Source organism: Barbus barbus (genome assembly GCF_936440315.1).
Source record: "Barbus barbus genome assembly, chromosome: 21".
Lineage (NCBI taxonomy): Eukaryota > Metazoa > Chordata > Actinopteri > Cypriniformes > Cyprinidae > Barbus > Barbus barbus.
This window is the reverse complement of record NC_136749.1, coordinates 12,462,324-12,477,076: the sequence shown is the minus strand read 5'-3', so window position 1 is coordinate 12,477,076 and position 14,753 is coordinate 12,462,324. Positions and strand designations below refer to the sequence as shown.

The 14,753-nt window shown below is 37.7% G+C and overlaps 1 protein-coding gene across 2 annotated transcripts in view; it reads left to right on the top strand.

Moving 5' to 3' along the window:
• The window catches only part of LOC306887524 (DEP domain-containing mTOR-interacting protein-like), a 43,357-nt gene that overhangs the window by 6,389 nt on the left and 22,215 nt on the right, over window positions 1–14,753 (top strand). For both annotated transcript variants that reach the window (XM_079445310.1, XM_079445311.1), the window contains 3 exons: window positions 901–1,079; window positions 1,788–1,911; window positions 11,092–11,270. In XM_079445310.1, the coding sequence (XP_079301436.1) occupies window positions 901–1,079; window positions 1,788–1,911; window positions 11,092–11,270 (482 nt within the window). The remainder of the gene's footprint in view (window positions 1–900; window positions 1,080–1,787; window positions 1,912–11,091; window positions 11,271–14,753) is intronic.

Genomic DNA, 14,753 nt, shown 5'->3' with positions numbered 1-14,753 from the left:
TCATGTTGTTCCAAAGCTGTATGACTTTCGTCCTTGTTCAGAATACAAAAGAAGATAATTTGAACTGTTTTTTCTATGTAATGAAAGTCAGTGGGGTTGAAAACATTTTGGACCCCTTTGACTTTCATTGTATGGACAACAAACTGTTCTTCTGTATGTGATTCACCGAAGAAAGCTATCACATAAGATCAGATGATGTAAAAAAGATGAATACAATTAGAAAAATCCAGTCTAATTTTGAGAATAACCAAAGACATAATAGACAAAGGGCATATGTTGGATCATGTTGGATCTTGAATTTTGACAAACTGAAGTATAGGCTGAACACATTACACTTTTGAGGTGAGGTGAACTGAAATATGAATTTCCATTTTATTATTGTCTCATTCTACACTCTTAAAAATAAAGGTGCTTCACAATGTCATAGAAGAACCTTTTTGTCTAAATGGTTCCATAAAGAACCTTTCTGTTTCACAAAAGGTTCTTTGTGATGAAAGAAGGTTCTTCAGATTATAAAAAGGTAACCAAGAGATGGTTCTTTAAAGAACCTTTGACTGAATGGTTCTTTGTGGAACCAAAAATGGTTCTTCTATATGGCATCTCTTGAAGAACCTTTTGAAGCACATTTATTTTTAAGAGTGTATGTCAGTTGTAGGTTTTCCTATCTGGTGCTTTTCTACTTTTTAAGACAAATCAGAAAGTTATTTTAGGCTGGACCTTCATGGATTGACCCAGGAAAGATATAGCTCTGTAAATGTAGGTATGGAGGTCAGTTTTAAAAAGTGTGTCGGGAAGTTACAGGTTTTGTATTGCTGGTTATTTAATGGTGGTTGCTGATTGGAGAATTCACACCAAAATATGGGAGGATGTGGTTTATCTGATTTATTTCCTGTTTTCCAGGCTACGGCTCCATGAAGCTAAGGTGATTAAAGACAGGAGGCATCATCTCCGCACCTATCCCAACTGCTTTGTGGCCAAGGAGATCGTTGATTGGCTAATTGAGCACAAAGAAGCGCCTGACAGAGATACTTCCATCAAGATCATGCAGAAACTTCTTGACCAGAGCATCATTCACCATGGTGGGTTTGTCCACCACATACTGTACTTGAATTCCTAGATTTGTATTCCGCTATATTAAAGGAATTGTTCACCCGAAAATGAATGTTATGTCATTATTTATGTTATTCCATACCTGTATAAAGATTATCCTGGCTGCTGTTTTCCATATAATAAAAAGTGAATGGGGGCTGAGGATACTGAGCACCAAAAATTGAAAAAATCTCTGTAAAATATCATAAAAGTGGTCCATTAGAATTGTGCATTGCATTATAAGTGTTCTGAAGCTGTTAAATAGCTCTGTTGATGAATAGACTGAAATTTAAGTCATTCTTCACATCATTTAGCTACAATTGTCAATTATTGAGCTACGGCAAAGGGGGAAGGTCAATGAATAACAGCTTAAATTACAATCAGTATTAAGAGTATCAAAATCATATTGACTGCTTTTAGGATAATTTTAAGGCTATTTGTTCTGATTTTGGAGCCTATACAGGCCAAGTCCCCATCCTCTTTCATTATATGGAAAAGAGCAGCAAGGATAAATAATAACAGCATTTTCATTTTTGGGTTAATTTTATGTGCAAAAGTATGCCAAAACATGATCTCTGTTACACTGTCGATGAAACCAGTTTGATCTTTAAACCATTGCTTGTAGCAGTGTGTATTGTTAACGTTTCAGCTGCACTTAACTTTCAACAAACCTGTTTTGAATCTGTTTGTCCTCACAGTTTGTGATGAGCACAAGGAGTTCAAAGATATGAAGCTGTTCTACCGTTTCAGGAAGGACGACGGAACCTTTCCGCTGGACAGCGAAGCCAAAGTTTTTATGAGAGGCCAACGGATATATGAGAAGTAAGCGCTTTCATATATGATTCAAATTCTGAGAGGTTATTGAATTATTAATAGTTTACTATTTGTTCTGTACATTTGTTAAACCTTAACATTATCATGTTTTTCCTCTTCTTATTATTCATTAGTTTCAAGTTTCAAGTTTATTTGTATAGCGCTTTTTACAATACAAATCGTTGCAAAGCAGCTCTACAGGAAATTAAGTTTACACAATATATTTATATATTGCAGAACCTTAATATATTTAACTTATGGCAAAATTTGGTAATTCTGTATGTTGTCTGAGCGTTGGCATCCTCTGAGGTCCTCTGAGGGGTTGGAATTATCTTTTCTCAGGTGTTCGGTCATCTCAGATCATTTAAGTGTTGGATCCAGGCTGAAGCTTCTGTAATTCCTACATCCCGTGGCAGAAACAGAGAAACAAATAGAGACATAATTAGCGTAGCTGCTGTTCCATCTAAGCAAAAATGATAGAGAGAGTGACAGAGAGAAAAATGACAGAGAGAGTGTGTCTGAACCCCGAACGTTATCAGGAAGGCTATTCCAGAGTTTGGGAACCAATGGTGAAAAAGCTCTACCTCCTTTAGTGGACTTTGCTATCCTAGGTACTACCAAAAGTCCAGAGTTTTGCGACCTTAGGGAGTGGGTTGGATTGTAGCGTGGTAGAAGACAAGTTAGGTACGCAGGAGCTAAACCATTTAGGGCCTTATAGGCAAGTAATAATATTTTGTAAATGATACGGAACTTAATAGGTAGCCAGTGCAGAGACTGTAAAATTGGGGTAATATGATCATATTTTCTTGACCTGGTAAGAACTCTAGCCGCTGCATTTTGGACTATCTGTAGCTTGTTTATTGAAGATGCAGGACAACCACCTAGCAGTGCATTACAATAGTCCAGTCTAGAGGCTTTTCTGCATCAGAAACAGGTAGCATGTTTCAAAGCTTGGCAATGTTTCTAAGATGGAAGAATGCTGTTTTTGTAACATGGGAAATATGATTTTCAAAGGACAAGTTGCTGTCTAATATAACACGCAGATTTTTGACTTTAGAGGACGTAACAGTACATCCGTCTAGTTGCAAATTGTAATCCAAGAGATTCTGTGTACTGTTATTTGGTCCAATAAGTAATATCGCTGTCTTATCTGAATTTAATAGGACGAAATTGTTGGTCATCCAATCTTTTACATTTTTTACACAATCTATTAGCTTAGATAGTTTAGAAGTTTCATCTGGTCTTGGTTGAGATATATAGTTGAGTATCATCAGCATAACAATGAAAACTTATCCTGTATTTTCTAATAATATTACCAAGGGGCAACATGTAAATTGAAAATAGCAGAGAACCTAGGACAGATCCTTGTGGTACTCCATACTTTACTGGTGATAATTGAGATGACTCCCCATTTAAATGAACAAAGTGGTAGTGATCGGACAGGTAGGATCTAAACCATCTTAAAGCCTGCCCTTGAATACCAGTATAGTTTTGTAATCGATCAATGAGTGTGTCATGGTCTATAGTGTCGAATGCAGCACTAAGATCAAGTAATACTAGCAATGAGATGCAGCCTTGGTCTGAAGCAAGAAGCAAGTCATTTGTAATTATAACAAGTGCAGTTTCTGTACTATGGTGAGGCCTGAAACCTGACTGAAATTCTTCATAGAGATAATTTTTTTGAAAAAATGTTTCTAAAATTTTAGACATAAATGGAAGATTTGAAATGGGTCTGTAATTTGCCAGTTCATTAGAATCTAGTTGTGGTTTCTTAATAAGAGGCTTAATAACCGCCAACTTGAATGGTTTTGGGACGTGACCTAAAGATAACGACGAGTTAATAATATTGAGAAGCGGTTCTTCTGCTACAGGTAACAACTCTTTCAGTAGTTTAGTGGGTACAGGATCTAATAAACATGTTGTTGGTTTAGATGCACTGATAAGTTTATTTAGCTCTTCTTGTCCTATAGTTGTAAGGCACTGCAGTTTTTCTTTGGGTGCGATGAATGAAGCTGAAATACTAGACGCAGTAGAATCTACATTTGATATTGTATTTCTGATGTTATCTATTTTATCAGTAAAGAAATTCATAAAGTCATTACTATTAAACTGTGAGGGAATATTTAGATTGGGTGGCATCTGTTTATTTGTTAATCTAGCCACTGTGCTAAATAAGAACCTTGGATTGTTTTGGTTATTATCTATGAGTTTGTGGATATGCTCTGCCCTGGCAGCTTAGAGCCTGTTTATAGCTGGACATACTGTTTTTCCACGCAATTCTAAAAACTTCTAAGTTAGTATTTGCGCTCAAGATTACGAGTTTCTTTCTTGAGAGAAATATATAAGGTATAACTGTTGTACCATGACGCAGTACATTTTTCTCTAACCTTTTTCAATTTGAGGGGGGCAACAGCTTCTAATGTATTAGAGAAGATAGTGCCCATGTTGCTAGTCATTTCGTCTATGTGTATTTATGGGTACACAGAGCAGTTGAGATAAATCAGGCAGGTTATTTGTGAATCTGTCTTTGGTGGCTGGAACAATAGTTCTGCCCGGACGATAACGCAGAGCCATATAACTAATATCAGTAATACGCAGCATGCACAATACAAGGAAATGATCAGTAACATCATCATTTTGAGGTACGATATCTATATCAGTAAGATCAATTCCATGCGATATAATTAAATCTAGCGTATGATTAAAACGATGAGTGGGCCCGGTGACGTTTTGCTTGACTCCAAAAGAGTTTATTAGGTCAGTAAACACAAGTCCTAACGCATCATTTGTATTATCAACGTGAATGTTAAAATCTTCGACAATTAGCACTTTATCAACATTAACCAACAGATTTGAGAGGAAATCTGCAAATTCTTTTAGGAAATCTGTATATGACCCTGGCGGTCTATACACAGTAGCCAGAGCAAGGAGAGATTTCTTTTGCATATCTAACAGTGTAACATTAAGCAGAAGTATTTCGAATGAGTTAAACCTCCTGTATCCTGTTTTCTGAGTAACATTGAGAATATCACTATATATTGTTGACCAGTCTGACGGGGCTCATGTTTATAACAGTAGCTTGGTGGAGTAGACTCATTTAGACCAAAATATTCATTTGGTTTAAGCCAGGTTTCAGTCAGGCAGAGTACATCAAAATTATTATCTGTGATCATCTCATTTACAATAACTGCTTTAGGTGCGAGTGATCTAATGTTTAGGAGCCCAAGCTTAAAAATTGTTTTTGTTCATTTATTTTGCGTTTTTCTGGTTTAATCACGGTCAGATTTTTTCTAGATCCTGCATTAAATTTATATTTTGACCTCGCTATTCGGGGAACAGACACAGTCTGTATAGATTGGAAAACGCAAGTACTTCTATCTTTTAATTGGGTAGAACAAAAGTCATCATAGTAGTTATTTGAGAATTGGCTTACTAGTCAGATGGAGCGTAGCGTCCTGGAGATGTTGTCCGACAGGAGTTCCGCTCCGACTCTGCTGGGGTGCTGGCCATCAGCACGGAAAAGCCTAGGATTCCAATTATTAACAAAGAGCAGTTTCTGTTCTTTACACCATGACAATAACCATTCGTTTAAAGCAAAAAGTCTACTGAACCTTTCGTGTCCTTGTCGATCCGTGGGAAGCGGTCCTGACACGATGATCGTCATCGCGGGCGATGTGCTGCGTACCATTTCGATCAGGCTCCTGAAGTCCCTCTTCAGTGTCTCCGTCTGCCGCAGCTTGGTGTCGTTAACCCCCGCGGGCAGCACGACAGCACCGATGCTCTCGTCGCCCTTCAGGATCGCGGGTATCTGCGCAGAAACATTGAGAACACGAGCACCGGGGAAACAGTGAGTGTGCACTTTACCTTCAGCTAACGTAGCACGGATGTGCCGGACGATGGAGTCTCCGACGATCACAGCGTCGCGTTCCGTCTCGCGGAGGGGAGCGAAGTGGTTCCAGGTGGAGATCTCGAAGACCGGAGGCGGAGAGGTCTTTGCCCGGGGCCTGGCTCGCGTCTTCCGCTGCTGGTGCACCCAGGGTCTGTGGCGTCCCGGTGCCAGAGTGAAGGACATCTGGGAAGAACGCGTCCTGGGTGAACAGGGTAAGTGCAGAGAAACACACGGAGTAGAGGTGGTGGGAGTGTTAGCAGCATGCTGTATACTTACCCCGGACTTGTCAGCCCGGGATGTTTCCAGCGCGGCTCTCCGCTCTCTCAGCTGGGCCTGCTTCTCCACCAGGTCGCGGATCTGCTTCTCCACGGCCTCCAGCTGCACCGAATGCAGCTCAAATGTGTCCTCACCTGCACTCAAAGGTAGACACAAATCCGTCATTTAAGCAAGTAACAGTGAAACAATGGTAATGTGTGAATAGAGTACTAGCAATCTAAGCGAGATTAGCGGCAGCCACGCTGCCGATGCTAACGGGCTATAAGCTAATAGCAGACTCGAGAAATCAAAATAAAACTAGTGATAACAAGGAGCTCTGATTGGTTTTGTTTTAGAATGCTATAGGGGATATATTCACACGTTATATAAACAAAAATGATAGTGTATAAAATTGTTTTTAAGATAGAAAATAGACGATAAAGTATCAACTTGATGGAGCTCAAACTCAAAACACGCAGTCACAAATCATCGCATGCATGTAATGAAGATTACTGAGGTAGAGGTTGTTAAAGACCAAGCAAGGTGATTTCCTTTCCACTTGTCGTGTCTAGGATGTGATTGTGCTGTTGTTCATGTGTGACACAAGTCTGTACATATTGATTTTGAGCATTTGGAGTCTGTTCGGTAAATGAACAGTGTCCATAGAAACAGGTTTCAAGCAGATCGAGCATGCTATGTTCCAGCTGGTTACATTTAGAAGTAGCTGCTTAACCTGCAAGTTGTGTCTTTGCTGATGTAGCTCAACACAAAACCACACTCTATATATGTTTACTGTAAAGAGAGAAAATACTTCCTTTTGGTTTACTGAACTTTTTTTTTTTTAAAAGTTGATTTAATATTCATTTCATTTTCAGTCTTGTTTTTGTCTTGAACTTGTCTTGACCTCTGTATTTCTTTTTAAAATATATTTTAATAATTTTAGCATGGTGTGTACCCTGCAAAAATTGGTGGTAAAACAGTTTTCATTCAGAAATTGCTTTAAATTTTACAAATAGTTACCAAAAAATGGCACATAACACATTGACTCAAACATGACATTTTGAGGTGGAAAATATGAAATAGCAATTTCTAGTAATTTAGTCATTAGTAACATATAAGCAATAAGTAATTCCTCAAGGATAAGGAACTTTTATTTTAGTCATATTTATTTTTCAAATATAGAAGCGGCATTTTATACAGTTTTTTTTTTTTTTTTTTTTTTGGTCGGATCTTAAAAAATTTGTTGAGGATCTCAGTCTTAGGTAACATTATTCTGGTTTTGTGAAATGTTACCTAGATTTTAATAAAACTGATCAAGGGGGTCCTGACATTTAAAAAAAATGTCATTATGTTTTAAAAGGACATTTTTTAGGCATGTAAAATAACTTCTGTTTAACCACTATTGAAGGTTTCTTTGAAAGATGATTATAATATCAGTTCTTTTCAGTTGTTAATTTAGCTTTACAATGGATCAAACACTAGGCAAGTGCTTTTTGGTTGTATCATGTAGTGAAATATTAAAGTAGTGAACTGTTGAAGCAAGGTTAATCTGAGCCATGAATGGTTTACCCATCTTGCAATAGCAGCTTGTGTTTGCTCTGTGATTATGACCAGGATGAGGTCGAGGTAGCAGCGTGCAGTCTCTCTGTCCTGCTGCACTGTAGACGTTCCTCTGCAGGCCGTCCTGTTCTTGCATAACAGGAAGATGAAGTCCAGCGGGAGACATCTGTCACACAAACCACCAGTGTGCTTTTATGTAATCACCATGGGCACATTTGTGCTTGTGGTCAGTGTTTGCAGACTTTGCTCTTAGGGAAGCTTGTATGGTTCGCTTCTTATTATTGCTGAAGAGCTCAGTCTGCTGATGGAGCATAAATATAAAATGTTTTTCAGAGTATATGGAGTACTCTGTATGATTATGGGTCAAGCGCATAGGAAAATGGGCAGGAATGTTTTGCGATCTATTTCTAAGCAACCGTGATTAGCCTTTGTCAACTACCTTGGTATTTTTAATGCCTTCCCGTTGTTTTAAAAGGATTGTTTGCTAGTGTTCTCAGTATACCTCTACTGTGGGCTTGGGTTACTAAAGCCAAATGTAAAAAGAGGCGTATGGCCCCTTAAATAGCTTCAAGAACTTCCTGCTTCAATGTTTATTCAGATTGTTCCCTTTTGTCCTGATGGAGGTTTTATGTTGTAATATGTTGCACATCTATTAGCATCTGGATCCCTTTACTCCTAGACGTCTACCTAGGATTCCAGTACTGTAGAAATGCATGCTGGAAGAATAAAAAACAAAGAATGTCTGTATTTACTCTTTTATAGGGTTAATAGTGCTTGAGGAAACTCCTGAATAGCACATTCACTGTTAAATTACAAGGATTTTTCACTTCCACTTCCACTTCCACTTCCACTTCCACTTCCACTTTAACCATCAGTTCAGATTTTATCTTGCCCTTGCATTATTTTACCTGCTTGGCTCTACCCTTCAAAATGTTACATGTTTACATGTTGTCTTTCAGCAACTTACTTTGATGAAAAAAATGCATATATATTTATATATAATTTATTTTAATTTTTATTATATATTATAAAATTATTTATTATATTATTATGTTTGAACATTATATATTTCATATAACATTTAGTGTGTTATAACATTTAAAAATATATTTTACAGTTTTTTACAAAAGTATTTACAGTATTTTACAAAGATCTCAGCAACATCTGGATAAATATTGTTGCTCATTCAAACATTTGGGGTCAACAAGATATGGTTTTAAAAACAGTAAAATATTACTTTTATTGTTAAGTATTAAATGTCATTTATTCACGTGATGGAAAAGATGAATTTTCAGATGAATTACTCCAGTTTTCAGTGTCATATGATCCTTCAGAAATTAATTTAATATACTGATTCAGTGCTCAAGGAACATTTCTATTATCACTGCTGAAAGTAGTTGGGATTTTATGGAAAATGTTATGAACTGAAACTTCAAAAATAGCATTTCTTTGAAATAAAATAATTTTTTAACATTACAAATGTCTTTACTGTCAATTTGTATCAACTTAAAGCACTCTTGCTGAATAAAAGCATTAATTTCTTTAAAAGAAAACAAAAAATCTGATGCCTCTTTATATTAAGTGGCCTTAATTACTATGTACTTACATTTAAATCAGTCATTTGGTATAATGTACTTACTGTGTATACATACATGTTTTACATTGTACTTATATTTAAAAAAATACTTGCATGTAATTGCACCTGTGATTAATTTCTGTAATTACATTTATAACTCGAAGAGGGTGGAAGGCCCCCAAAGATGAAAGTTTGACAGGGAATCACTCACCCTACACCCTAAGTCCAACAAACTCGGGGTAAAATTAGACCTCGTGGACCCCTATCCAACGCCACCAACCCTGAGCCTAACAACCCTTGGGGGCCAGAGATTCAGGCCCCCAAATTTTAAATTAGGGCAGTCGTGGCTAGTCGTGGATAGAGAGTCGGACTTGTAACCCGAAGGTCGTGGGTTCGAGTCTCAGGTCCGGCAGGGATTGTAGGTGGGGGGGAGTGGAATAACCAGCACTCTCTCCACCCTCAATACCACGACTGAGGTGAGACCCTTGAGCAAGGCACGAACCCCCAACTGCTCCCCGGGCGCTGCAGCATTGGCTGCCCACTGCTCCGGGTGTGTGTTCACTACTGTGTGTACACTTGGATGGGTTAAATGCAGAGCACAAATTCCGAGTATGGGTCACCATACTTGGCCACACACCACTTCTCTTTCCCTATAATTATACTGTTAATCCATCCCTTACACCTTAACCCACCCTTAAACCTACCCATACCACCAAACCTGTCTCTAACCTTTCCCGTATCCCACCTCAATAGCAGAAAAAGTGTTTTGCAATACATGAACACAAGTACATTGTACGTATTTTTTGATGTACTGTAAGTAAATAGTAGTTAAGGTCACTTAATATAAAGTGCAACCAAAAATCTTACAGCCCCCAAACTTTCGAATGATAGTGTACATCAGCTGTGTTCAACAGAATTTGCAATAGCAACAATGTTCATAACATTATATTGCCTAATGAGGCAAATGACAGTTCCATCATCTAGCCCAAAACTCTCTTACCCTGGGACCGGGCCATCAGGCCACCCTTATTTTTGAGCTCTGACATTGTTTCTCATGACTTGACATGACTGCAGCACTAAGCGATATTTAGAGAGAGTAGCGTTGCATCACAAGTGTACGATGCAACCAGATCTGTGGGTTTCAGTGTTAGTGGAGCATTCAGGGTATGGTTAAAATGATGACCTGCTAACAGAAAAGCTAGATATAAAAGAATGATGATCAAAAACGGTAAGGGGCTTGAAACTAGGTCAATGTCACATTTCTTTTCTTGCAAAAGTCAGTCATTAATATGTGGTTACTCAACTGCAAGCAGTTTGAAATCGCAGTTTGCCTTGAAAGGCACAAGAATAGACTCTGTATGTACATGGCAAACATTTAATACGGAGGCTCATATTGCTGGCACAGCATGTTGGCCCATTGGGATGTTTGCTCAAGCTGTTTCAGCTGTATCACACTCTTTATCTTGAAGATATTGACCCATGGCCTGCAATTCTAATATCTACTATGCATATGCTTCTATTATAAATGATCAATTCTGAAAAGGTGGAAGAGCCAGCGAAAGTTTTATTTTCCTCACTTTTCTTCACGTTTTCTCTAAAGACATGTATCTCTCAAGGCAATCTTTATTTAGCTATGGTTGTGTGCTGACAGCTAAACAGTGTGTCTTTGTGAAAGCGTTTGGTTTCGACCCGTCAGCACCTGCTTTTGAATGGTGGAGAATGTTGCATTTCTTGAAAGTTCTGTTGCTCTTCTTTTGTTGTTGAAATTCAGAAGCACTATGAACTTTGACCTTGTTTTGATAAAATGTGAAAATCTCTTCAGGAATCGTGCTGTTTTGTGGTGAATGATCTCTTAATGATATACGCAATGAGTTTGACATGTTAATAAGTACGCCGTCTCTCTCCACAGGTTGATGAACACTGAAAACACCCTGCTGCAGACACGTGAAGAGGAGGGAGTGACATATGAGCGGACACTGGTGGCCTCAGAGTTTATAGACTGGCTCCTGCAGGAAGGTGAAATGCCCACCAGAGAGGAGGCCGAGCATTTAGGGCGCAGACTGCTGGAGCATGGCATCATTCAGCATGGTGAGCAAAGCACATGGTAGAATAGATTCCTGCAGCATGCACCTTATTCTTTGAAAAACAATGTGGAAAAAGCCATGTGGTCTGACCCCTGTTAAAAAAAAAAAAAAATCAGTTACATGATAAATTTTTGTATCATCTTTTTTTCTTTTTGTCTTTCACTTTGGCTTTTTTTCTGGCATGCAACAAGAAAATAAGCGAATAAGCATTATATATATATATTTATTTTTTATTATTAACATATAAATGGTTATATACAACTATTTAATGTTATTTGGTAATGTTTATTAAAATATATTTTCTTTTGTGTGTGTGTAGGTCAATATAATTCTTTAACAATCTGATAATTTAACATTTTTATTTTAAGGCAAGATTAGATTTTAGGTTGAAAAATGTCATGTAGTGTGACTTCCCAAAAACCATCATGACATACATAAAACAATGCATTTGACCTTTTCTTTAAATAAAGATTAAGATGCACTCATCGTGTAATAAAGGTGTAATGGAAATATGTTATTGCTTTTTACTTGATAGTTACACTACAAGACATCAAACTTTCATTTGGTCATTTAAATTAAACATAACTTTAAACGTATGGACCAACTGAACCAAAGTCATAGATTGACATTGTCCTGGATGGCATTTTTCCATAATTTCCATAGTAAAAGTTTTCTGCATGAACTTAAATAGATAGTCCACTCAAAAATTAAAATTCTGTTATCATGTATGACAGATTATTAATAGTGTTGATAACCAAACAGTTTCTACTCCCCATGACCAACAACTGTTTGGATATCCACATTCTTCAAAATATCTTCTGTGTTCATCAGAAGAAAAAAAGGAATACTGGTTTAGAACGACATGGGAGGGAGTAAATGACAGAATTTTCACTTTTGGTAAACTATCCCTTTAATACTGTTTATTTGATCATTGACTTGTAGTCTAATTTGCTCATCATGACATGCATCATCCTTTAAAATATACATGCATTAAAGTAAATGTGCAGTATTATGTCATTTGTGTTATTAAATATCACAAGGGGTGATTGGTGGCGTCATGACTCTTTGATAGTCAGCAACAGATGGACATACCTCTGACCGGGCAACAGCCAAACACAGCGTGACATACTAGAACACATCTACACAAAAGGATTCACATGCATAATACACCGCCGTATACACACACACACAAACAAATATTGGCTACCTCTGTTACGGAACTCCAAGGAGGAAGATAAGATCAGGCGAGATTATCCAAAATAAGAGTCTTTAATGACAGATGACACAATACGTGTAACAATGGCAATAACTGGAAACTGAAATGGGGAAAACCTAAACAGTTGCTGGTCCACAGTGACTTACATAGTATTTTTTTTTCCTACTATCAAAGTCAATGTGGACCAGCAACTGTTTGGTTACCCGCATTCTTCAAAATATATTTTTTTGTGTTCAGCACTAGAAAGAAATGAATACAGGTTTGGTACAACGTGAGTGAGCAAATAATGACAGAAATTAAATTTTTGGGTGAACTATCCCTGTGGGGCGCTTGGCGCTCTTTTTTTCGTTGTCTTTTTTCCCTATTAAATATTTTAGTAATCATCAAAAATTATATATCATTTGAACGCTGAAGACCTCAAAATTCATCCTGTGTAAACCATTTTGAAATCGAACATTGCGTTACCATGGAAATTGTACTTTAAAATCTTTTGGTGGGCGGTGTCAAGTGTCATATTACACAATTACGGTCTTTTAGAGTCAAAACCTTTTATAATCTTGACAAAATACATATAGTCGGAAAGGTCTGACTCTCAGGATTCCATATTTGGTGGTCTTTTTGTGATCGGAGTATTATTGACAGAGAAATTTAGACATTTGTGACAGAAAAATGCATCAAAAAGATTCAATGAAGTTTGGATGGCACCCGGTGGCTGTTTGTGGTATGACGCAATATTGATTATAATATTGTGTATTTTTTAATGGTAAATTTAAACTTCTATAACTTTTTGTTACTTTCATATTATAAAATTATTTTAAAACAATTCCACTTTTGTAGTAATCTGCTGATTGTCTTCTTTAAAAAGAGTCCAACCTTATTCCAGAGCATTCATGTATATGTTCAAAAATGGGGGGTGACAGTTAAGGGGTTAATGACAGTCGGCAGCATGTTTAGTTCTGTCCCTATAAGACCTGCACGCATCTAATATACAGGCACGTATCCATTTTTCTATCAACTGTTTACTTTCATTTTAGACATATGTAAACCTTGTGTATTTTGACAGTATTAGCGCAAAAGATAACTTAGTTGAGTAATCAGGAGCTGTTAGACTGGCGTTTTAGTGTGTGCGAATGAAAGGCAAGGCTTTAAAACACACGCAAATAATGTAATTTTGTGATTGCCAATAAGTGCAGTGTCCCGTGAGAGTTACTCCACCGCTGAGTTAACACTGATGTGAATGCATGTCGCGCTGTACAGCACTAGCGTAGCCAGAAATGTTAAAGTGGGTGGGCCTACATAAAACTGGGTGGGCCAAGCCTTATATATATAATGATATATATATATATAAGTGTAGCATATGAAAACTGCATGTCAAATTGCCAACAAAAAAATACACCAAGGTTCATTACACAGTACTTCTAAAGCATGCATTAACATTAGTAATTTGTTGTATGTTCATTTCAAAATTTAGGATATTATTAAAATTCAAGAGCTGGTTAACAAAGATGAATAAACACATAACAAATGTATTGCTAATGTTATTTAATGCATTAACTAACGTTAACTAAAGGAAGTTTATTAAAAAGCATTACCTCAGTCAGTGTGAAACAACGGGGCTTCGCAGATGATTTCATAAATCTCTATTACGGATATAAGTGATATAATAGTGTCTCTGTCAGTTCACGCACATCGAGGACTGCAGAAATGTGCGCAGATGTTAATTATGCAGTTTGTTTTGGCGACGAGGATCCAGCACAAAGTTTATGTTTCCAGTTTCCAGTCATTAGTTAATCATCGTTTAGTCCTTTCACCTGTTTTGTGTTTATCATCTCGTTTGCTCATTAGTTTGGTTTCTTTGTAAGCCTTCAGTTTTGTTGTTACCTTTGTAGTGGTTTAATGTAATTTAGGTTAATGCTGTATTCAGTTCGATTGATCTCATTTATGTTATTAAACTCCTGTTTATTCGCCCCCAAGAGTTTGCGCTTCCAGAGCGCCCCCTAGTGCCCGCTCCTCTAGAGCGCCCTCAAGTGTCCGCTCCCCAGAGGGGAACTTCCCCAAGAAGATTTTGGGGGGGGGCATATACCCTCTGCCTGTGTGTCCGGGGCTAGAGCCAAGGCCACGGAACACCTTGATCCGCCTTGGCCGCCCGAAAAAATAAGGCCATGGCTCCCCGATTCCCCGGATCCGCCATGGCTGTCCAAGCTCCCAGATCCGCCATGGCCTTCCAGGCTCTCAGATCCGCCATGGTCTCCCGAGTCTCCAGTGCCGCTA